The sequence below is a fragment of the Mirounga leonina genome, unplaced genomic scaffold (genome assembly GCF_011800145.1).
Source record: "Mirounga leonina isolate KUSES-001 unplaced genomic scaffold, KU_Mleo_1.0 Mir_200, whole genome shotgun sequence".
Classification (NCBI taxonomy): Eukaryota; Metazoa; Chordata; class Mammalia; order Carnivora; family Phocidae; genus Mirounga; species Mirounga leonina.
In genome coordinates this window covers 16,327,651-16,354,010 of record NW_023270503.1, presented here as the reverse complement: position 1 = coordinate 16,354,010, position 26,360 = coordinate 16,327,651, and the positions used below count along the sequence as shown (strand labels likewise).

Below are 26,360 nucleotides of genomic sequence, written 5' to 3'. Positions count from 1 at the left end.
GTCCTGAAGTCAAGAAGGAGCTCTGTAGAGGTCTTTAAGCAGGGAAATAGCATGCAAAGTAGATGGTTTGGGAGGAGCTCCATAGTTGTTGTTTACTGAGAGGCTACATGAAATCAGTTCTTCTGTGTGTCAGGCAAAGAAGTGCTAGAGTAGAGGAAGTGGAAGGATAGATCTGACACCAGAGAGAAAAATCAATCCTAGAATTGAGAAACATCTCCTTGAAATGATGCACAACTGAAATAAGGATGAGCCACAGAAGCCCTCACCCCATTCTTCTCTTCCATTTCCATATGAGGAAACACAAATGGAGGTTACCCTTACCCACACCACAGATTCATCTTAGCTAAGAGAAAATGAAGCAAGGAAGTAGGCAGTGGTTAAGACGGGACTTGTAGGGTGCCCAGAAATCTCTCAATATGCACAGAAGTAGGGCATCCTCACTGAGGTGTAGAGATAACAAGATGCCCCATTTTGAGGCAGTGTGGTTTTAGCTTCCCTAAATAGCCGTTTCTGGGTCTCAGGAATCAACAGCAAAGAGGCCTGAGGGCAGTAATTAGATATTCTTCCTAGAATTCTTCACTAAAGAGGCCAGAATAAAAATGTTTCCACAGACTTGTGGAGTTACAAGAGCCCTGTTTCCAAAGCATGGAACACACTGATATAGTTAGAGACACACAGAGTAAATGAGGTTCCTGGAAAGTGAGTCTGCAAATTTAACAATGGCCAGGAAGAGACTGGTACTACACTAGTCCGATTCAGGATGCTTTCCTCATCCCACTGGAATCTGATGTTTTAGCTAAGTGATCAGAGCCAGATAGAGAAGTACAGAAAATCTGATCACCTCTGAGTACCTGCATGAGGCTGAGTCCCACACTCCTCTCTCCGTCCTCCATGACACAGAAGAAGGTTAGACTATTCCCTCTGGCCTCCGGCCCATTATCTTTTGAGAGAGGAAGGCCAAGTCTGCCAAAGACAAAAATGGTCCGTTGAGGTATCAGCTCCATCATCCTTCCAGAGCAGCTGAGGAGCAGAGAGGCAGGACAAGGATCAAAACCCATCCTACCAGGTCCTGAGGGAAGTTTTCCAGCCAGACAAAAGACATCCCGAGAAAAGTATGTCTTGTATCTTCTGGGATTTCTGGCCTTGAAAAGAAGCACGTAAGATACACACTGGAAATCAGACATGGAAACCAAAACTAGGTTTCAAACTGCTACTTGACTTTTTTCTTAAAGTGATAAGCAAACTTATTTTCTCACTATATATATATATATATATACATATATTTTTTTTTCTCACTATATATATATATATATATATATATACACACACACACACAGCCTCAACTTTAGGAGCTGAACATAACTGCAGCTTGAGCCAAGCCCACTTCCCCATACCTTACCAGGACTTGGTAAACCTTAAAAGGGAATACTGTCTGACTAAAGCCAGACAACTGGCCCCTAAAGAGCACATTTATAATTTATTTATGGCTTAATATTTTCCACTGATAGGATTAATAAATCATGTTTTCATTCAACTTGTTTTCTCTGAGGTATGAATTTCTCTATTTTGATACCAGATCTTAACATGTTTTATTTTGCTTGTCCATTTTCCAGTTCATTTTTGCAGCTACAGGGAGAAATTTATTAGTCTGTATTGCCGCCTTTCTGCTGTGGTGGAGCTGGATTCTCTGAATACCCAACAGTCCCTGAGGGAAGCGATCTCAGACAGCGAGGTTGCAGCTGCCAAACAAAGACACCAGCAAGTTTTAGATTACATTCAGGTAATAGTTTGTTTCTTCTGAGGTAGAATGAAGGAAGAAGGGATAGAGTGGAGGGGATGAGAAACAAGCATGAGAAAGAAAAGCAATCTGGGTTTACTGAAATACCACAGCATGCAAGTAGCCTGTTGATTTGGTTAAAATGTGGAGGTCAGGAAGACATGAGTTTTTAAACAAAGGCTTAAGAAAAAGCTACATATAAATCACAGCATTACTAAGACTTGTATCAGTCACTATGGTAGGTAGCAGTGGCTTCCCATATTGGAGAGAAAAATCCCTGCCAGAAGAACTAGTAATCTATTATTACCTGGTAGCCCACTGATAATTCTAACAGAAAGAAAAGTTGTATTAATTAACTCAATATCCCAGAGTTATGTTAACCCAAATCCAGTTGGACTTAAGAGTCCTCATGTTTTAGACTCCTTTCTGGCAGAGCTGACATTTTAATGTGTGGCTACAGGGGCTGGAAAATGTGTTCCCTATCTATGGTCTTATCTAGAAAAGCCTTAAGATGGCACCTCAGATTCTTGTGACAGGGGCACTGACTAGTCATCAAGACAATTTGGATATCATCTGAAATTGCCTCTCAGTCCCTTGGACAAATCTTATGATCTTTCTGCCTGTATTACCCAACTCACAAAATGAATATAACAGCAATAGCCCATGATAAATATCACTATGGTATATATTCACTTCAATTTGGTAAACATTTGTTGAATACCCAGATGTCAGGCACTGAAAGAGACGTACAAAGTTGAATTAGATACAGTCCCTGACCATAAAGAGTTTAAAATCCAGTAGGATAGACAAGAAATGTGTATAAATACTATTTGTAAAATGAGTTAGGTGCCAAAAGAGAAGTACCCCCCCAAAAAAAAAAAATTTGTGTCAACACAAAGGAGTAAAAATTTACTTACATATGTGGGTATAAGAAAAGTTGCCATAGAGGATGTAACTGATATCCAAGCTCGGCACAGAGGGATAAATTAGACTATATAGTAAGGAAAAATAGATTGGGGGGCATTCAAAGAAAAAGTATAAACAGATAAGGCAGAAAGAGCAGAAAAACAGTCCGTATTTGGGGAATGATGAGTAGTCAAGATTGGTTGGGGCATAAATTAAGTGAAGGTAGTGAGAAAGCAGGCAAGAATGAAAGTAGCAATGAGATCAGATCACAAGGGCTTTATTAAAGGCTATGGTAAGAAATTTGTACTTTATTCTGTAGGCAATAGGGACCTGGCCAAAGTCTTAAAGAAAGTAAGTTATAGCCCCTCATAGCTATTTCGCATAGATTCAAGCTGGGGGATAGTCCTTTGCAGTGGTATGGCCATACTGGTTGTTTATAGTAAGCACTCATTCTCATTGGCTACATTCACTAGATAATTTGCATATCATTCCTGGATTTAAAGAGAAGACCAAAAGCAGGGAAATCAAAGATGAAGCTATTACAATCATCTAGGCAAGGAATGCTTTGAGCTTTGAGCATATAAATTTCTCTTAATCCCAACCTCCTGGGATGCCTGGGTGGCTCAGTCAGTTAAGCGTCTGCCTTCGGCTCAGGCATCCCGGCATCCTGCAATTGAGTCCTGCGTTGGGCTCCTTGCTCAATGGGGAGCCTGCCGCTCCCCCTCCTTGTGCTCTCTCTCTCTCTGACAAATAAATAAAATCTTTAAAAAAAATAAAAATAAAATAAATCCCAACCTCCTAACCTGTAAAATAGGGAAGGTAATAGTACTACTAGCTCATAGTGTTACTGAGAATTCAACAACTGCCTGCACATAGTAAATATGCAGTAAATTATGTATTCATTTATTCATTCATTAATAAGGAGGAAAAACGCTCTGAAACATGGATATATAAGATATGGAATTTACTTAGTACTCAGGAAGAAGATATTATAATATACCTGCAAAGTAGTGAGCAAACAAATCTTACCCTACTTCTCCCACTCTGTAAATGAGACATCTTAGATGATCTCTCAGACTAAAGAAATAAACCTCTTAAGAAATTAATTGCTCTCTTGACCTGAGAATGTGGTATTTAAAAATTCAGACATTCACGGCACTTATTTCATTTCTGGTAAAAGTGGAACGTCGATATGGGGAAGGGGTGGGAAAGGGAAAAATGAGGCAAGAGAATATGAAAGACTGGCTTATCTTTTGTACCCAATATAATGGGCAGTTGGAGCATTAGAAAGAGAACAATGATGAGAAATCAATCAGCATACATTTTTAGTCCTGAGTTCTATTGACAGACCTTGGAGTAATGGACAATTCATTTGACCTCCAGGGCCCCAATTTTCTCATATATAAAATGAAAGGTTTGGACTAGATGACTTTGAAGGACCTGGGTGGCTCTAATATTTCATGACATCTTTAACATCCATAAATAATTTTTAGAGAAGCACTTCTCTAACCATGCCTTAGGTTCTGTTTCTGCTTTATTCCACTTAGGCCTTCCCCTGAATCCAGTATGGCCATCCAGTGAGAAAGCTGACTTTCTTCAGTCTTTTTCAGTCTCATACCCCTCAGGAGTTCCTGGCTCCATTCTTACTCCCTTACTCCCATTCTTACTCCTTGCCCCCTCCCTTCTTTTTTACCTAGCCTAGGGCTCCACTGCCTTTTTCTCTCTTCCCTTTCATCACACCATTAAGTGGGCTGGATAAAGGCAAGCCAGCCCAGCAATTCCTCAAAGTTCCAGCCTGCTCTGGTCTCCCAAAGCAGGTAACTTGAGAGCCCCTTCTACATACTCTCCTTCCAGCCAGCCAGGTACACATAGACTTGGATAAAAGCCAATTCCCAAAGGGTTCAAAAAATCACTTCTTAGCTGGGTAAACCCTGACCATCTCCCTGTACCCACAGCCTTCAGTGGACTGCTTTGCTCCATCCAACATGGATAAATAACTTCACTGACTAGAGATAATGCAATATCATTTCTCCCCTTATCTGTGTTGGGCTTCTCAATCTCTCTCTCACTCAGAATGAAAACCAGCTGCAGCCACTCACCCCTTGGCATTCACAGCTCAGCCCACCACACACCATAACCTGCAGAGGCAACCGCCAGCCGTGAGAGCATTTGTATGATTCCAGATCTAAGACAGTGTTGAAGTCACTACACAAACCAAACATTGTAAAGAGCAAGGGAGTCTATGTAAATACAGTGAGGAAAAGAAGCCAAGGAGTGCAGCCAGAATAAGGGAGGGCCTGGACCAGGGGAGGTGTAGAAAATCATAGATAAGGTATACAGGTTTTATAGACAGCACACACAGCAGAAATGTCAAAGTGTAGAGACTTGGAGCTTGGCATATTTTGAGCTGCTAAAGCCTAAAGGGCAATTAGGCTATAATTTATATACTGTAATGCTTCAAATGCTCCTAAGCTGTAATAGAAACACAGCTCATTAAATATAGCCAATCTATCATCCCCTCAAGCACCTTGTAACTGTGCTGTGAGAAAACCAATCACCTTTACATTTTAATAAAAATATTATCTTGCCTGAGTACAGAGAAAGAGTGTAATTTATGGGATGAAAACCAAAAATTTTAAAGGGCAGGGTGAGAAATGGATACAGAACTTTCAACCAACAGACCTAGGGAGTTCATGGTCTTTCTTTTTAAAAACGTGTCAGCAAGTCTTTAGAAGCTGAATTTGGACCTTAAAATCAGGGGGATTATGTTGTCAGTTATTTTTAGATCAACAGTATAAGGTAAAATGGGTGAAAATTGTACTTTTTTTAGGGCTACTTAGCTAAGTCTGTTTTGGTTTTGTTTTTGTTTTTTTTTAAAGATTTCATTTATTTGACAGAGAGCACAAGCAGAGGGAGAGAGAGGGAGAAGCAGGCTCCCTGCTGATCAAGGAGCCCAACGTGGGACTCAATCCCAGGACCCTGGGATCATGGCCCGAGCCAAAGGCAGCTGCTTAACTGACTGAACCCCCCGGGCATCCCTTTAGCTAAGTCTGTTAAACTCAGTCCACAGGCCTCCCTGTACAAATGTTTTAAACTTTTATTCAGCTAATACTTCTTCACTTCATCACAGAGAAAAAATAAGAAGTAAACATTGTTTATACACATAATTTTAAAATGTATACACTAAATCTCACTGTCCATCCTCAGCAGTAAGGCTGAAATAATCTTATCCAAAGAGAATTAAGTAGATTATTATTAACAATTGTATTGGTTTCTTAGGGCTGCTGAAACAAATTACCACAAACTGGGTGACTTAAAACAACAAGAAATGTATTCTTTCACAGTTCTGGGGACTGAAAATCTGCAATCAAGTATTGGTCAGGCCATACTCCCTCTGGAGGCTCCAGGGGAAAATCTGCTCTCTGCTTCTGCCAGTTTCTGGTGGCTGCTGGCATTCCTTGACTTGTGGCCACATCACTTCGATCTCTGCCTCTGTGGTCACACTGCCTTCTCTTCTGTCTGCCGGTCTCCCTCTGCCTCTCTTATAAGAATGTCTTTATGAGGACATCTGTTATTGAATTAGGGTCCACCCAAATAATCCAAGATAAACTTCCTTCTCAAAATCCTTAACTTAATCACATCTTTTGCCAGACAAGGTAATATTTACTCATTTATCATATACGGCAATATTCACAAGTTCCAGGGCACCCGGGGGGCTCAATCACTTAAGCGTCTGCACGTGGCTCGGGTCATGATCTCGGGGCCCTGGGATCGAGCCCCGCCTCAGGCTCTCCCTGCTCAGCGGCGAGTCTGCTTCTCCCTCTCCCTCTGTGAGCTCTCTTGCTCTTACTCTCTCTTAAATAACTAAATAAATAAACATCCTTAAAAAAAATATTCACAAGTTCCAGCAATTAGGACATGGACATATCTGGGGAGGCCACATTCAGCCTCATACAATAATCATGATTTCACTGTAACAACTGAAAACTTTATAACAATGTTTGTTTATATAGTGCACTCAGCTACTCACATTAATACTCACAATAACTCTGTGGGAGGGTAGAGATCGAAAGAATTAGGTAACCATCCATCCATCCATTCATTCGCTAAGCAATCATTACTGAGTAGCTACTCTTGGCACAGGCAAGAGCGCAAGAAAGAAAAGCACAATCCCTGTCCTTGGAAAGCACTCTAAAAGCTGTCCACAGTCATGTAGTGCCTTTAAAATAACTTTGAGACCAGAGTGCTACATGAGGTAGGACCAGTAAAAGCCAGCTGAGAGAGCATCCCATCAAAAAAACTTGCCTGAGTCTCCTCTGGGATTCCCACTTTGGCTTTACCCCCTGAACTTCAGATTTCTCCCTCTACAGTACTCAGTGCATCCTCACAACCTGCCCACTGTTGAATGTCCTGCCCAACTCACTGTCTAATAAAGGCTAAAGCTCAATCAGATGCTTTTATTACCAGCCCTGAATACTCTGCCAAATCCAGAACTAGAAAGCAATGGAAAATGGCTCTTGACCACACTAGTTCACTCTAGCTTGCGTGTCACTCCGAACATGGCAGACTGTCACAGTTTCAGACTCTACTCTGTGTTTGTTTGTGACCATTCTTTAAAGACTACTATTAAGTACAGATTAAGGCCCAAAGAAGGTGTTTTGAAAACAAAATAGAACACTGGGCAGTCCTTTATCTTTAAAACTTCTATAATCAGACTTTAACCTTGCAGTATTCATACAATGGACACCTTCTACCTGGAAGCTGAATGCCACCAACTTTCCAAATGTTCTTCAAATATAAATCATAAAGTGTCAGAACTGAAAGGAACCTTAGACATCATCTAATCCAACCTCCTCTTTTTACAGTTGAGTAAAATGGTCCCAAAGAAGTTAATGGCTTGCTGAAGCCGCCAAGTGAAATTAGATGCAAAGCCTATCACAAGCTCCAGGGTCCCATGAAAAAAAATACAGTATAACTAACAGCCCCTCCTTGGAGAGTCAGAAAAACCAGCAAGTTAATGGCCAGTATCTAGTAAGATCTGGGAGAATATCTGTCATCCACAGAGGTAGACACAAAAATATGAGTGACTTTTACACTAATACACTTCAGAGAAATGACTATTGCACTTTATAATGAAAATATTGTTAAAATCACTTCGGTAACCCAGAAACCAAAATGATAACAATATAGAATGAGGTACCCTAAATATTTAAGGTTATTTTAATTACTTAGGAATAAGCTATTAAGCTATTTTGTACTTTAGAAGCACTTATTTTATATGTAAGAAAGTAAAAACTTTAATATATAAAGTTATCTCTTTTCTATTAAAATAGGTCCAAGAATCTCTGCTTAGCAAAATATTCCAGTAATGCTTTGCTTTTCAAGTTCACATAGAAGAACTAAAGTTACATTTCTTTCTTCAAGTATTCTGAAATTTAGACTTTATCATATCTCTGCCTCACAATATCCTAATGAGGAATATTTCATTTTATGCTGAGAATCAGTTACACTTCATATGCGTGAGAAATGTACCCTGCAGTTTTACAAAGCACTGTCAAATTCAGCATTTCACCCAATCATCATAGGAGGCCTGTGAGGTATAAAAGGGGAGGGTTTTGTCCACATTCACAAACTGAGGCTCAAAGAGGCCAAGTGACATGCCAAAGGTTATTACAGAGCTAAAAGGGTGGGGGGGCAGCTGGAATTCAGGTCTTCCACTATTTGCACTAAATGATATAGCCTCTCAGGTAAAAATACACAAGGCACAAGAGATTATAAGAAGAGGTATTTTCTGGCTTAGCAAGCTTATGTTGAAAATATTTTACTCAAAACCAGTACAGTGGAAAATGTATCATCTTGGACTCTCAGGTAAACTTAACCATTTTCAATACCTGTTTGATAAACTTAAAGTCTTTTATCATTTCATTCCAAAGCAAATAGATGAAGTTTGGCGTGAAATGAGATGGATCATGGATGCTCTACAGTATGCAAGATACAAACAACCAGTTTGTGGCTTACCCATCACAAAGCTGATAGACCCTTCAGATGAGCAGAACCTCAAGAAGATCAACTCTACATCATCACATATAGACTGTCTTCCATCCCCATCCCCATCCCCAGAGATGCACAGAAGAAAGGCAGTGAGTGGTAAGCAATAAGATCTAAAGATCTATGTTTCAGTCACCAGATTCTTGGTCCTGTCTCCACTGATGAAGCTCTTCTATGCTGAGGCACTGTTCACAGCAAGCAAGAGGAAATAATGCATAATGGTAAGAGTCTAAAAGCATAGAGGGAATAAAATCAGAACAGCAGAGGGACAGGAAATTAGAGCAATAACCTGAGATCAACTCCATCTAGGATTGGAGAATCTTTAGTCCAGTTCTAGCCTGAGTTTCCAAGATACAAAAGGACAGAGAGCAATGAGGGGGCTTCAGAAATGCAGAATGGGGACTGATGGAGTGCCAAGCGAGGGCCAAGTAAGCCAAGGGAATCTGACCAAAACCAAGTAAGGAAGGAGAACAGGCCCAGTCTCTAGTAAATAGAGACTGACAGGAAAGAGGCAGACTAACAGGAAAGAGGCAGAAAGCAGATCCTAGCCTGGGTACGAATTCAGGGCAAACTTCTCACCCAACATAGCACCACTGTCCTGGGGTGAAAAATGGGAAAGCAAGAAACCTTGGATAGGGGCGCCTGGGTGGCTCAGTCGTTAAGCGGCTGCCTTTGGCTCAGGTCATGATCCCAGGGTCCTGGGATCGAGCCCCGCATCGGGCTCCCTGCTCGGCGGAGAGCCTGCTTCTCCCTCTCCCTCTGTCTGCTGCTCTGCCTACTTGTGCTCTCTCTGTGTTAAATAAATAAAAATCTTTAAAAAAAAACCTTGGATAAACTAGCATCCTGACCCTGAGGCTAAATGAGTAGGTTGGCCTCATCATGGATATAACAAGCAGGAGACAACTTACAGATAAGCTGTGGAGATGCCCAGCACATCACCTCTACTCTTGGGAATTGAGTTTGAGTTTACATGGAAGTGCTAAGAACAAAAACATGGCTCGGTTAACACAGATTTCTACAAAGGACTTTTTGGCTTAGAAACAGAGAGAAAGCATACTACTCAAAGGCAATATAATGCTCTTGCCAAGGACACGTTGAGACTAGTGCCATTTTCTAGCCAATTAAATTAACGGCATTCAAAGCATCTTTCTTGATTCTATAGCTTGTAAGAGCTCCAATTCTGTAGGCTTTACATTAATAATAATTAATATTTTTAATAAACAGCTCTGAAATATGGGCTTGTCCCATAGGGGGCAGCATGGTGTAGCAGAAAGATGTCGGACTAAGAAATCAGAGACCTGGATTCAAATCACAGCTTTTGTTTTTGTTATTACTATTATTTAAATTCAGTTAGCCAACATATAGTACATCATTAGTTTCAGATGCAGTGTTCAATAATTCATCAGTTGCATATAACACCCAGTGCTCGTCATATCACATACCCTCCTTAATGCCCATCACCTAGTTAGCCCACACCCACACCCACCTCCCCTCCAGCAACCCTCAGTTTGTTTCCTATAGTGAAAAACAAAACAAAACAAAACCCACAAAAAAACAAAAAACAAAAAAAAATCACAGCTCTCTTTTACTACTCATATGAGCTTGAACAGCTTACTACATTTGAGTCTCAGCTTCCATGTACAGAAAATAAAATTAATATCTACACCTTTAAAAGTTACTTGTGGTTAAGACAGTGTATGTCAGAGATACATGGCATATAATGGACAATAAATTGTAGGTATCATATTTAGTGTTATTACTCTTATAGAAAACTTTAGTGGGTGGCGCCTGGGTGGCTCAGTCAGTTAAATGTCTGCCTTTGGCTCAGGTCATAATCTCGGAGTCCTGGGATGGGGCCTCGCAACAGGCTCCCTGGAGCCTGCTAGCCTGCTTCTCCCTCTCCCTCTGCCCATCACCCGCTCCCCTACCCTCACCCCCACTCATGCTCTCTCTTTCTCTCTCTCTCAAATAAGTAAATAAAATCTTTTAAAAAAAGAAAAGAAAACTGTAGTGGAGATATGAACCTTTTCTGTAAGTAAGTTTATATATGCTCCTATATTTTACAAACCTCAATGTCTAAAAACCAACACTTGGCAAATGGAAGAACTTGAGAGACAGCTAATTTACATTACTATTCTATGACCTACCAAACACTTTTTTTAAAGAATCCTTTGAGTAGAATTTCTCAAGTGTATTTTTGTAGATTCCCACTGAGCTGGGCATTCGAATAAAATACCATCCCTGCCATGACACAAAATGTCATGGTAATTACATATGTGCTACGATGAGGATATGTATATGGTGCTAATGGAGTCTTCTGGATGTTTAACCATAGGTTCGTGAGATCAAAGAGAGCTTCCTGGAGGGGGTGACAAAGTACTAAAGAATAAGCAGGAGTTGAGCCAAAAAAAGAGGAAAGGGGAGAGTATTATAGGCAAAGGAAGCAAAGTGTGCAACTGCATTGTAGTTCAGGGAACTGTAAGCAGTCTGGTTGAACTCAGGATCCAAAGACACTGTTCAGCCTTTTTCTCTTTTCATTAAAATATATATATATATTTATTGGTTATCCACTGTGTTCCAGGTACTCCTTGAAGTAACAGGGATATAGTGATAAAACAAAATTTCCACTTCCATAGAGCTTACATTCTAGAAAAAGTAACAATGAAAACATAAACAAGATAATTTCATATAGTGAAAATTCCAACGTATATTATAAAACAGGAATCAAGATGAGCGGGGAGAATGCTGAATTCACTAGGATGATGAGCAGAGACCTATCTGTGAAGGTTACATTTGAACCAACCACAGAAAAAGGAGCCAGTAATGCAAAGATCTGGAGTTGGAATATTCCAGGCAATAAAACAGCAATAGGCCCTGAAGTGGGTGAGGGATGAAAAGAAAGCCAAAGTCACTGGAGCAGAGCGAATAAAGGGGCCAGTGGTGAGAGAGAGGGTAGAGAGAAAGGCAGGGGCTAGATCAGGCAGGGCCAAGGTAAGTAGTTTGGATTTTATTCTACTTGTGATGGAAAGCTATTGGAAACTTTTAAGCAAGGACTGGTATGATCTGAATTACTCTTTAAAATCAAATCTGGCTGTTGTATGAAGAGACCACCGTGGGACAATATTGGAAGCAGGGAGATCAACTACGAAGCTAGTAACAGAGGGATACCAAGTTTTCTGGCTTAAGTGTCTTTGAATATCATGATGCCATTTACCAAAAAAAGGTTAGACCAGAGGAGAAACAAGCTTGGGTGGTTGGGCATGTTGAATTTAAATTAGTTTAGGACATTCCACACAAAAAGAAACACTCAAGAGAGAAAAAGGATTATGGGGTCTGGAGCTCAGGAAACAAAACTGGACTAATAATATGGATTTAAGAATTACTGATGTATGAATGATATAGCTACAAATATGCTTGGGATTCCCTAGAGAGAGAAGTTAGAGTAAGGAGAGGAGAGTCTGGAAAGATCCCTGTGGAATGGACAGCAAGACTTCTTAGACCAAGAAACAACAATCAGAAGGAGAAGATAAAAAACAAGAGAATAGTGTCACAGAAATTAAAGCAGGTCAAATGATGGTGAGAAGTTAAATAAAACTGAAAAGTTTCTATTGGGTTTTTTGTTTGTTTTCTTTTCAACAAGGAAGTCATTTGTAATCTGGATGATAGCAGTTTGTGAGGGGAAGGAGATAGAAACCAAACAGAAGTAGATCAGGGAGTAAATGGGAGGTAAAGGAAGGGAACCGGTAAGGATACACTCTTCAGAATCTTGGCGGTGAAAGAGAAGAATGAGGGAGGGCAGTAGCTAGAGAGGTCTAGGGTTGAAAGGGCATTTTTTTTAAAGGCGGGATAGATATTCCCTCTGTTGTTCCGCAATTTACATAAGTCTACAACCAACTCTTCAATTCTCCTTCCACCTTCGTAGCCCTTAACTGCCCTCTCTGCTCGCAGAACTTTCCCAGCATTTAATGTTCTCTTGGCCACAGGGTCCTAAGGAGGTCCCCTTGGCTGTATGAGGGTGGCCTCTCCTGTGCCACAGAAGTGCCAGACTCTCATACTGGCCAGATGATGGGTTACACACACTCTCTACTGAGAGGATCTGGCCAGTTACGTTTAGATTTTATTATTAATCTAAATGTGAGCAATCATCATTCTGTTCCTTAAAATATAACTCTCTCTTGGGTCCATTTATTTCTCTGAAGCCAAGATTCCATGGGCTGTGAAACACAAAGACGGTTAGGGAAGCAAATGAAAAACGGAACCCAGTGACAGGGAAACTGGGTAGAAACATTTAGTGGTCTGACCCCCTCACAAAAGCAAAAGCATTTCAGAGCAATGAAATCTGCTCCTGCATACTCTCTCCTCTGCACTAGTGTGGCCACTTTTATTTGGAAACCATTTATGAAGAGGAAAAAAAAACAGTTTAGAGGAACATCCCTAGTGAGTTGCTCATAGAGCAGAGTTTGCAATACAATTCCATTCTGTGTGGGTAGGGTTCACCTAACTTCTGAGGAGCCTATCACAAAACTGCCAGCCCAAGATTCTGTTTTAAGGCTGTTGAGTACCTTGGATTTGTCTGTGTGGGTCTACATGTGTTGAGGGGCAGGGGAGGAGGAATGGAACTCTTTAACTTAACTTCCCATTTCCGTGTGATTTTCAAACACAAAGTAGAACTCCTCTGAGTCAATTAAAATTAAGCATCTCCCAAGGACCCAAGGGGGAAAGTTGGCTCCTAGAAAAGGCAACTCAAGGCTTGGGGTGGAACGATTTGGTCCATCGCATGGGTATTTTCTCTCCCACTCCTTTTCTGTGGGGATAGTGGTCACAGGCAGCAGCAATTTTGTTTTCCGATACTGCTATTTCTCCTAGTGACGCATGGGTGAGGCAACGGGGGGGCGGGGGGGGGGCTTGTTTCCTTCAGATGCATCTGAATATTATCCTGATCTTCCAAATGTAAATCTTCCTGGTAACCTCTTCCCAGATGATGTTAAAAACACTATAGTATAAAATAAACAGTTCAAAAAAAAAAAAAAATCAACAGGAATCTGAAGATGTTATTTCTCTTGGGAAATCAGAAGGTGAACAAACCCCTGAGGTTCTACCCAAGGCCTGATGAGAGATTTAATTCTTCATTTAAAAATTATTTAAATTCTACTTAAACACACTGGAAATAGAGTGAAGCACACAAAAAATACAAATTTGGACAGTGGTACATTAAAAAGGTGAAGATAGATTTTTTTAGGGCAAATACTGCTTATTATTACTGTCTTTCTGTCCTGCCATGCCCCCTGCCTTTAAGAGAAAATCAATAGCTTTAAATCAATTATTCTTTTCTGAAATGTCACCTCCACATAACGCCCTCAAAATCCACATCAACTCTACTCAGCTGTTGTTGGCCTGATCCACAGAGACCAGGAGTTGCAACACCCATTACAATAGCAAGAAAGCCAAGCTTCCTAAGCCAGCACTAATACTATGGGCAGAACTTTCATCAAACAGCTCCTGGGTCAGTCAGAGGGGAAACGCAAGGCTCTACCACTGCTAGCCTGCCCAGTGGGCCTTCTAAGGGAAATTGAGGAGCACAACCAGGTTTATTAAAATAACAACTAGGCAAGGTGCCACCATGCTTAATGGAGCATATGGCCTGGATCTGGGGATGGAAGCTGCACTTCGCATTCTTTTCCAGGAAGGGAGGGAGTGGCAGCGGCCTCAGTCCCTGGAAACTCCTCAGTGCCCTGGCTGGCATCCTGGAGATTTTCCCAGCTTGTTCTGGGAGGGGTATCCCACTCTAAGCAATAGGTTCCACTAAGTCTCATAATAAATAATACAACCACCATGGAAGTCAAATATTTAGGTTCCCACTAGAACAGTGTTTCCCAACTGTGGGTCCATGAACCTACAAGATAATATTTACCCCTCCATACCCACGCCCATTTGCCTGTCCTTGGGTTATGACAGTTATAACCAGCTCTTCTTTTAATTTATCTCCTACCTCCCTTGCTCTTAGGAGTTATGGTAAAGAAGGTATATCATTTACTAATTCACTGTTAAATCTAGGCTGGGAAATACAGACTGAACTAGATCATCACCAGCACAAGACGCCATGCAAGAGATGATTATTCTCCTTTCTTATCAACAGTATTCTCACAGCAAAATCTTGAAGTTTATCTGATTACTGGTTTGTATTTTAATGAGTCACCTCGCAGTACATTTTCTAGTTACTCTCTAAATATTTAAGGGTAGAATGGCACTTGAAGTATTTCTAACAACCTGATTTAATCACCACAGCACCTATGGAGACAGGCATCTTAATTACCTACATGCCATAGAGGAAGAAAGGTTCAGAGGTGCAAAGTGATTTGCTCAAGATCATATACACAGTAAGAAGCAAGAGAGGACTTCAGCCCAGGTTTATTTGATTTTAAGACAGTTGTTCTTTCGCCTACAATTAGGCTGATTCTTAAGTCAAGCATCACCAAATATAAAGCAAAATGATTTAGGTGATTGTTTTCAGGAATTTCTATGGCAGATTAAGGAAATTAGCTCCTTCCAGGCTGCTCTCAGTATTGTTTTTAAGAGGCAATCAAATCTCACAACTCTTTACGCTCCCAGATTTCAGTATTTGTTTTAGTTTCAATCAATTCAACATACTTTACTGAGAGCTTTGTATGCACCAGAGAAACAGCACAAGAGGCTAATAACACAATGATGATTAAGTCGCAGTCTTGTTAGGAGGTCCTTATGGTCTACTATCCATGTTCAGATTAGATGATCTGGGAAACAGAAGATTCTGCATGCCCCTTTGCTTGACTCCTTCACTGATCGATTCCTTCTCTGACTGACTTCTTCAACATTTACTAGACAGAGATAAACAAGACATAGTGCATGCCCTCTGGAGTTCATGGTTCAATAATGGAGATGAACATGCAAATGAATAGCTTGTAATAAACCTCAATAAATGCAATAACAGAGATATAAATAAAATGCCGTAAGAGGCAAGAGAACTAAGCAACTAAATGTATCTGGGGAAATCAGCACAGGTACTTCCTGGGAGTCTTAAAATGTGATTCCCCATTGAAAATCAGAAGGTCAGACATGGGGCACACCTTCATATACTCCCTAGGCCCCTGAAAACAATAAATGCTCACTATTTGTATGCTGAGAGGTCCAAGTGCAAACTGCTCTTGCAGAGTGCTTGACCTGACTGTGGGCTGGAAAGAGGAAGAAAGTGCCACAAACTCCTCAGCAGTTGCTTGTAGTTACAGTCATTTTTACTATCAGACTTCTAGTGGATTGAATGGCGACCCTAAAATGATATGTCCGTGTCCTAGTCCCCATAACCTGTGAATGTGACCTTATTTGCAGACGTAATTAAGGATCTTATGACGAGATCATCCTGGATTATCAGGGTGACCCCTAAATCCAATGACAAGTGTCCTTATCAGAGACAGAAGAGTCCATGTGAAGACAGAAGCAGATAGCGGCAATGCCAACAGCCACCAGAAGCTGGAAGTGGCAAGAAAGTACTCTTCCCCAGAGTCTCCAGAGGGAGTGCAGCCCTACTGAGACCTCGATTTCAGGCTTCTGGCTTCCAGAGCCGTGAGAGAATACATTTCTATAGTTTTAGGCCCCCCAGTATGTGGTGGTTTGCTGTAGCAGCCATAGGAAACGAATACAAAACCTAACCTGTTTCTCTAGCAGCAGCAACATCAAGAAGTGCTTACTAAATGTATGGGGATTAACATAAGAATAAAAAAAAAAGAAAAGAAAAATTAAAAAAAAATAAAAATAGATGAACTTAAAAAAAAAAAAAAAAAGCGCTTACTAAGTGTTTAATTAATACAACTCTGTGTGGGTCCCACACAAAGTAGATTAGATGAACTAGGTCCCAGCCCTCAGGAACCTTCCATGGAAAGCCATGAAAATGCTAAAGTGAATAGCAGTATGGCAGGTCTTTGGGGCGAGACAAATCTGCATGTGAGCTCCTATCCTGCTACTTATCAGCTATGTATGAATTAGAAAATTTAATAAGCCTAAGATTTAATACTCTTATCTGCACAATGGGAATTGTTTTAAGCATTAAATAGGATAAAGGACCTAGACTACTTAGCATAATGGCTAGCCCACAGTAAGCACTAAGAAAATGCCAGGTATTGTTATTACTAGCATGGACACGAGTGCATGTGGACAGCTGAATAGACAACACTGATCAGATAGAGAAGCTCAACTAAAGTCAATTCTTTGGATCTTACTTCCAGCCCAATTTCAAATCTTCAGTTAACCTCTCTTCCTCATCACATTGACACCTGTTGCTGCCATCATCAAAAACAACCCATAGTTCTGAGACCCTGCTACTTGCACTGCCCAGTTTTTCTCACAAAAGATGAGGAAAAGTGCTGTCTAAAACTTGTTTTAAGATTATTCAAGTCCTTCAGCCCAAGCCTTTATCCAATTCTCTTCTTCAAACATGAAAATCTCTTGATATCTATCTTCTTCCCTACCTCATGCCCTTCTGATCTTTTTCACTAAAAACCAATGCCAGCACTGGTGCTCACAAGTGATCACCCCTTCTTGTTACGTCCATCAGCCTACCCCTCTTAGATCTTCAACAGTTCCATCTCCGGTAGTGCCTTCTTCTCTACCCACAAATATCTTCCCTCAGCCTTGCAACCCACCAGGCTCTCATTCCATCTCCTCCAGGATATCTTGGCCAACCTCTCAAGCTCAGTCTGTCCCAAATTAAATTTACCACCTCTTCCACTGCCCAATCCAGCCCCAATCCACTGCTTAACCCTGCTGCATTTAACCCCTCCAGTTTAATGCAGATACCACCATTCAGACACTAAGCCCTGAAACCCGCTAGTCACTTCAGGGCTTGACACTCACTTCTCCAAGTTGTCTGGGACACTCTTCCCTCAAACTTTCACATAGCTGGTTCCTTCTGATCCTCAAAGTCTCACCTAGACTCGCTTCTCTACAGGGATTCCTCCCCTGGCTACATTAGCAAAAGAACCTTCGTCCCAAGTCACTCTCTACCTGAAACCCAGTTTCATTTTCTTCATAGAACTTTGCACTATCTGAAATTAATCTTTTTTATTTTTTGACTTAATTTATTTTAATCCACTCTCTATGAGCTGCTTAAAAGCAGATACCCTATCTGCCTAGCACAAAACAGGTGCTTAGTAAACATCTTTGAATGAGTAACTTTCCCGGATTTCTATTTTCCTCCACATAACCACGGCTCTTGCACAGCCCTACAACCTGAAAAAGATAAATATTTAAAAGAAACACAGCCTGGACCTCAACCTCCTGGTTGGCCTCCCTGCTGTCTGTTTCCTCCTCATCCAGTTCATCTTACATCCTACCTGCTACAGAATTATCCTAAATCACAGCTCTCAACTCGTCAATTACTTTTTCAAAATTCTTCAGTAGCTACCCATTGGGTACAAAATTAGGTACAAACTCTTTATCCAGGATTCACTACTCTCTTCTGGCTCTGCCCTACCTTTTAAAAAATTAAATTCCCTTTTTAACAAACATTTATTTTGAAATAATTAGAGAAACAGTAGGTTGCAAAGAAATGTACAGGAATTCCCATGTACCCTTCCCCCAACCTCCCCAACGTCAACAACTTACACAGCTCTTATACAATATCACAGCTGAGAAGCTGGTACAATCCACAGAGCTTATCCAGATTTCACTAGTTATGTATACACTTGTGTGTGCATGTGTGTATGCGTGTGCATGCACATGCACACAAGCACTCAGACTCACTTGTATAGCTCTATGCAGTTGTATCATATGTGTAGCCTTGGGTAATCACCACCATTACCAAAATACTCAACTGTACCATCACCACAAAACTCCCTCTGTTCCCCCTTTATTGCCTTACTCATCCTGCCCATCTCTACCCTTGCTACTACTATCTATTCTTCATCTCTGTAATTATGTCATGAATGTTACATAAATGGAATTCTTTATTTTTATTGATAAGTAGTACTCCATAGTATGGATATAACACAGTTTGTTTAACAATTCATCCACTGAAGGACATTTGGGTAGCTTCTGGTTTGTGGCTAATACTAATAAAATTGCTATGAACCTTCATGCACAAGTCCTGTATGAAAATAGCCTTAATTTTCCTAGGATAAATTCTTTAAATTTAGAGTGCAATCGCTGGCATCTTACTTTTGTAGCCTCATTTTCCCAAAATTCCTTTCCTGTTCCCATATTACAGTCAAATAGGACTACTTGTACTGTTTCTTCTTTATTTAACCTTTATTTATTTATTTAACCTTTATTTAATTTCTAATCCTCTTATCATTTATTTATATCATTTATATCAATTATTAATAGCTGCCTAAAACAGTTTTTGAAAGTGGATGAAGAAATAAAATAACTTAGAGAATAGAGATGAATGAGGGAATAAATAAGTAAGAGATGATAGAGTATCTTATCAATTCTGCCCCAATGAAATGTGATCTCTTTCCTATAAACCTGCATCATATTTGCTAAACCCCTCTTACAAAATGTCTGTTCTTCTAGTCTCATAGATGCACACATGCCCTATCGTTCCATTAGAACAGTAAACTCCCTGGAGACAGATCATTTCTTATTAATTTTATATTTACTTGGGCATCAAGTACAGTGCTTCGTTAGGAGCAGGAGCTCAAGCAAAACAGAATCTGCACTGTTGAATGAATGGATGAATTAAATATATTTGCCCTAAGAGGGCTCTGATCTAACCAGGAATCCAGGATGTTATATTTGCATTAAAAAAGACAACTAATAATGTAAGTCTATACAGGCTAAGTGCCAAAGGATAATAGAAGCAAGAAGTGTTAGAGAAATGCAGACAAGTGAGAAATTTTTTCTGGGATAGTTGGGGAATGTTTCTTAAAGAAGGCTGGGTTTGGGGGAAACCTTCAATAGAAGAGTAGACCTCAGAAAAGTAGAAAAGGCAGTCCTTTTCAGTAAACATTATTTAAAGAACAATATATGGGTTGATCTCATTCTTTGTAGCTGCTGGACAATATTCCATAACACAGATGTGCCCAAATTTTTAAGCCATCCTCCTAATAATAGACATTCGATGTGCATGAGTTAGGATTAAGTTTGCATCCATGTCACAGAAAACCCAAATAAGAGTGTCATGAACACAAGATACCTTCTCTCGTGTGAAAGCGGCCCAGAGGCAGACAATTCATTGTTGGTATGTGGACTCCATGGTCCTCAGACTCCATGCTCCATTTTTCAGCTCCAACACCCTAGCATATGGCTTTTTTTCCAAGGTTGCCTCATGTGCCTAGCCAACACATCTTGTTAAAGGCAACTGAAAGGGAAGAGAAAAAAACAAAGTGGCCTGCCTCCAAGATAAGCCAGCTCCCCTTATGTAGCCTTCCAGAAGTTTCATATAGTACTTTCAGTTCTAACTCATTGGCCAGAACTTAGTTATATGGCCATATCTAGCTGCAAGGGAAGCTGAAAAAATCCTTTACAGGAGTGCATTGCTGTCTCAAAGAAAATTTAAGATTTGTAACCAAAAACAGATAATAAATACTGGGTAGCAGCCAGCAGTGAGAGAACAAACCTGAAATCTTGCCCTGCCAATGAAAGCGCACACATCACCTTCCATAGTCAGGAAAAAGATTAAGAAAAGAAGCACTTCACGCCCTGACCCTGAAATAAACAAACAAGCAAAAAAAAAAAAGATTACATCTGGTTCTACTTCCTAAAATAGAAGAAACCTTAATCCTGTTTGTATAAATTACTAACTCCCTAACAAAACAAAAATTTTCGCTGAAGTCTACAATATTCTTATGATAATCATGTCTGATTTTCCACCATGAACGATGTAACTATGACCTTGTAATCCTGTGGGTTTTTACTTTAAATACCTGTTGTATTTTTCAATCAGCAAGCCAGTCCTGAATTTGGACTCCCTTGCAGAACTTCACAAGTAAGCTATTTTTTCTTTTCTCCAGTGATTTTTCTTTTCTTAATAATTTGGTGCCTCTAAGTCTTCCTTTCACACAGTCTCAGCCACAAGATTCTTTCTCATTTTCGCTATTATAAATCACACTGTGGTAAACAACTTGTAAATGCTTCCATGTACACAGAGTGACAATTTCTCAAACACCGATATCTATAAAAGGACTTGCTGGGACAAATGATATGTGCATTTTTAATATAGTCTACCAAAACACTATCTGAAGAGCTGTGCGAGTTTATATTCCCAGCTTCATTCTATGAGTGTCCCTGATTCCCCACACATCACCAACACATGAGATTATCACTCTTTTTATTTTTAGCCATTCTGATGGGCAAAAACATGTCTTGTTGTTTCAACTTGCATTTCCCTAATCACCACCTAATAAGTAACTGTAGTCTGTCTAAGCTGAACATCTTTATTATGTTTATTGGCCATTTGTATTAATTATTCTTTGAAAAACTGATTATCATCTGCCCATTTAGCTTGTCTTCTTATGGATTTATAGAAGTTATTTATATATTCTGGTTATTAATCTTTTGTTGTACATAGTATTACTGTTTTCTTCCAATCTATCACTTACCTTTTTATTTTGTTTATAGTATCATTTGGTTTACAAAGTATTAAACTGTGATGCAGTCAAATTTGTCACTTCTCTGACTTCTAGGATTTTGTCTTGCTTACAAAGACTGTGCCACCCTAAAATTACAAACACATTGTCTTCTGTTACTTGTAGGGCTTGCCTGTCACATTTAAGCTACACAATATTTATATAAAGATAAATAATAATCCTACCATGAGGTAGGATTTTCTCTAATTATTTTGCTAAAGGGATAACCAATTGTCCCAACACCATATCCTGAATAATCTATTCACTCCCCTATTTTGAAATGTTATCTTTACCATATGTTATCACACAGAATTACCACTATTTGTAGACTTGACTTTTCTGTTCTACAGATCCATCTGTCCATTTGTACACCAATACTATAAAGTTTTAGTTATCAAATCTCCGTAGTATTTTTTGGAGGCGCCCGGGTAGCTCACTCGCTTAAGCATCTGCCTTCCGCTCAGGTTATAGTCTCAGGGTCCTGGGATTAAGCCCCACACTGGGCTCCCTGCTTAGTGAAGAGCCTGCTTCTCCCTCTCCCTCTGCCACTCCCCCTGCTTGTTCTCTCTCTCCCCACCTCTCTGTCAAATAAATAAATAAAATCTTTTTTAAAAAACTGTAGTATTTTTTGATATCTGGTAAATCAGGCTCCTCCCTATTGTATCTTTAAAAAAAAAAGTTGGCTGTTCTCATAAATTTTCTCTTCCAGATGACTTTAAACATAAGTTTACTAAATTCCACTTAAAAATCCTACAGAGATTTTTTTTTTAATTGAGATTGCCTGATTTGTAGATTAGCAATTTTTCATTTTCTTTTTTATTTATTTCATTTATTTGAGAAAGTGAGAGAGAGAGCATGAGCCGGAGGGGCAGAGGGAGAGAGACTCTGGAGCAAACTTAGTGCTGAGCACGGACTCCTACACTGGGCTCCATCTCACAAACCCAGTATCACGGCCTCAGTTGAAACCAAGAGTCGACCTCTTAAACGACTGTGCCACCCAGGCGCCCCCAGCAATTTTTAAGAGCACTTGCATGTTTTCAAATAAATACATGCTTTCAAAATTAGCATATATTTACCAAGTACCTACCTTGGGCTGAGTTCTGTGGGAAATTCAAAGGATTTTTAAGACAGTCCTTGACCCACGAAAATGCACAACCTGACTGAGAGGGAGAAAAAGATAAACAACTAGTGCATTAAATGACAAATATCTATAGAACTAAACTTGTGGCTCATTTATGGTCACTATAATATGCACTTTGAGGCTTATTTTTGCCTCTCATCTTACTTCTGTTTTTGTTTTTTCTTTGGCCTTACTTTTGCTTTTTTTTTTTTCTTTTTAAACACCTGACAACTGGGGTAAATGTTTATAAACATAATCAATTTCTATTTTACAGTCATCCTAGGTAAGAAGTTCTACTATCATCCCCAGTTTACAGATAAGAAAACTAAAGCTCAAAGAACTTAAGTAACTCTCCCAAGATCACAGAACAAGTAGGTGGAGGATAGCTAGGCTCTGAAACCCAGTTAACCTGACTTCAGTCCCCATAGTGACACCTCTTCTTCCCTCCCACTTTTAAGTTCTTGCTACTTTACTGAATGCAAAAATCATCTCTGAAATAAGGATAGGAAATGAATAAATGAATAACATTCAGCTTTCTTTCCTGTTTCATCCTCTCTACACATGCCCAGCCAATAATAAAAGTGCACATGGGGAATGAGGACACATTCCCCTCTGCCATTGTCCAGGTTGGACCTGTCTAAGTCCCTCTCCTTCCTTTCCCTTAAGCTAAGCACAGGGCCCACTACATAATTTACAGGACCCTGTGCAAAACCAAAACATGGGGCCCCTTGTTCAAAAACAATGACTACCGTCAAGAGGTACAGAGACCGTCAAATGAAGCACAGGGCCCTTCTAGGCAGAAGGGTGGGGAGAGCTCAACCACACGGATCTTACCTCCATGAAGCAGGCCCCAGCTAAGAGTTTCTCTCTTTTCTTTTTTTTTTTTTAATTTTTTTATTCTTATGTTAATCCCCATACATTACATCATTAGTTTTAGATGAAGTGTTCCATGATTCATTGTTTGTGCATAACACCCAGTGCTCCATGCAGAACGTGCCCTCCTCAATACCCATCACCAGGCTGACCCATCCTCCCACCTCCCTCCCCTCTAGAACCCTGTTTGTTTTTCAGAGTCCATCGTCGCTCATGGTTCGTCTACCCTCCGATTTCCCCCCCTTCATTCTTCCCCTCCTGCTACCTTCTTCTTTTTTTTTTCTTAACATATATTGCATTATTTGTTTCAGAGGTACAGATTTGAGATTCAACAGTCTTGCACAATTCACAGCGCTTACCAGAGCACATACCCTCCCCAGTGTCTATCACCCAGTCACCCCATCCCTCCCACCCCACCCCCACTCCAGCAACCCTCAGTTTGTTTCCTTAGATTAAGAATTCCTCATATCAGTGAGGTCATATGATACATGTCTTTCTCTGGTTGACTTATTTCACTCAACATAATACCCTCCAGTTCCATCCACGTCGTTGCAAATGGCAAGATCTCATTCCTTTTGATGGCTGCATAATATTCCATTGTACATATATACCACCTCTTCTTTATCCATTCATCTGTCGATGGACATCTTGGCTCTTTCCACAGTTTGGCTATTGTGGACATTGCTGCTATAAACATCGGGGTGCACATACCCCTTCGGATCCCTACTTTTGTATCTTTGGGGTAAATACCCAGTAGTGCAATTGCTGGATCATATGGTAGCTCTATTTTCAACTTTTTGGAGTTTCTCTCTTTTCTAACCCGGGTCCCTGGCTTTGCAGATTCACAGCCCTGCTCTGATGAAGAAGGCTGCTCGGAAGTCTTCCTTCCCACCGACAGCGACTATGACTCCAGTGATGCTCTGAGCCCCCGAGACCTGGATCTGGTGTACCTGTCATCACACGACATCGCCCAGCAAGCGCTCAGTGGCCTAAGTGGCAGCGCCCCCGACGTCCTGCAGGTGCATGACATGAAGAGTCCTCTGGGGCCGGGCCAGGACCCCCGGGGCCGAGTCCCGGGGCCCGATCCTGACCACTCGTGCGCCGAGGTCCTCCACAGCCTGACACTCACCGGCTTCGCGTCCAAGAACCACGCCAAGATGGCGCCGGGCGCGTGGCCGCCGCTGGGCTTCCTGGGAAAGCGGAAGCCAGCCAAGCACCAGCACTACGGCGGCTTCAGCCGCCACCACCGCTGGCTGCGCATGCGCAGCCAGACGCAGTCGCTGTCGCTGTCTGAGGGCGTTTACACGCAGCACCCCTCCCGGGCCTGCGGCCTGGCCCAGGAGCCCGCGGAGACGGAGCGGCTGGGCCCAGCCCCCGATGGGCCCCGGAGCCTGGTTCTAGCCCACACCACGAGCCTCCCCGAGGAGGCGAAGAGCTGCCTCCAGGACCCGCGGCCTGCGGTACGCCGCATCTACGTGGAGCCCTACTCCGCGGCCCTGGCGGACGCAAAGCCCTGGGCTGCCTCGAGCCCGCCCCCCGGAGGCCACTCTGGCCTGCCCAGCCCCACGGGCCCGGGGATGCGCCCCGAGGGTCCGACCACCCCTCCGGTGTCAGAAATACTCAGCAGCATGCTTTAGGGAGAGTTCCTGTTTCTCCGCACGTCCCTGCATTTTCCATCACCCTCCAGCCCGCCCCCACTGCGTCCCCATCCCTTTTCAAGTGGTTTGAATGTTAAAACTCCAAAAGTTACAGGTTCAAGGCCCTCTTTTCTAGAAAAGAGTTGGGTGGAGGTGAGAGTTGCCAGTGTTGTTCCCATTTCAGGGCATAGAAGAAGAGCTTTTGTGTCAACATGGAGTCCTAGACACAACGGTGTAAACGTGCCGACCTGCTGGGGGGCACCCGTGCCTGAGGCAGGGCTACCTAAAGAGCCACCCTCAGTTCTGCAGCTGGCTCTGTAATCTGACCTCCGGGTTTGGGGCTTTTTCATGAATTTGTGATTGATGGGGAGGAGTTTTACAGATGAAAATAAGATGAGCATTGTTTTTCCTTCCATTGCAAACCTTTATAAGAGTTTAAGGGAAAGAAGCCCAGGTTGTATCTTGAGGGCACAAGGTCACGTGGACTTGTTCTAGGTTCCCAGTCAGCTAAACCAAGTCATTCCAAAGTACAGGGTTCTCAACTGGTCACCAAATCAAATTTATCCATCAGCACTGATATATTCATTTAGTGCTGTGTGGTAACCACCAGAAGCAAAAGTAGAGGATGCTTTGCTTCTAGCTTTGTCTTGCAAAGGTAAAATAGGGCACAAAGCAGCCCATTCTACACACTCAGCTCCCATTCAAGCATGGAAGTGGGCCTTATATTATTCCGGGTGCAGGGACATAGCTGAATTAAATGAAAACCTAGGTTAGAAACAAGACAAGAAGGGGGAAGAGAGCGATGAGCAAAAATGCATTTCTTCTACAATCCTAAGATAAGTAAGTAAAACGATAGTGGATCTGCTCAGACTCTTAGGTGTTGGAATGTCATTGAACAAGAAAGTGCCCTTCAGAGATGGCCCTGCAGTTGATGGAGTCTCTGCAGCCACGCTGGCACATCTACTCACCTTTACATCACAGGTCACGGGACAGATTGTCCAGGACTTGGGTTGCTGGCTTCCGCTTGTCAATTTACCCCTTCCAAATCCAGTTTTTGCCCTGAGATCAGCTGAACCATGGGCCTCAGGGAAAATCTTTCCTTAGAAGTCCCTGTCAATGGCTCCAAGGCTATGCTTTGAGACACCTGAAATTCATGCTTTGGTCTCAATGCCTCCCACCTGCCCTTCTCACAAACGAGAGACGCAAATCAAAGAGAAATCACACACTGCATATTCAAAAAAGGCCTGAGTCTTCTCTCATTTCCTGGAGCCAAGATTCATTCAGTTTACTGATACTCTAAATGGTCCTTTTCTGCTTCACAGGCATTTTGGTTAAATATTGCTCTTTATGGGCCCTACCCCTGTCCTCACAGTTCTACCATTCCTCCTCATGGGAGTTCATAC

At 41.4% G+C, this 26,360-nt stretch overlaps 1 protein-coding gene across 1 annotated transcript in view; it reads left to right on the top strand.

The window, feature by feature from the left end:
* The window catches only part of ANKFN1 (ankyrin repeat and fibronectin type III domain containing 1), a 156,141-nt gene extending 131,184 nt beyond the window's left edge, over window positions 1-24,957 (top strand). Inside the window, exons 16-18 of the mRNA XM_035026784.1 lie at window positions 1,614-1,780; window positions 8,617-8,830; window positions 24,161-24,957. Of these exons, the coding sequence (XP_034882675.1) occupies window positions 1,614-1,780; window positions 8,617-8,830; window positions 24,161-24,957 (1,178 nt within the window). The remainder of the gene's footprint in view (window positions 1-1,613; window positions 1,781-8,616; window positions 8,831-24,160) is intronic.
* Window positions 24,958-26,360: the final 1,403 nt, after the last annotated feature.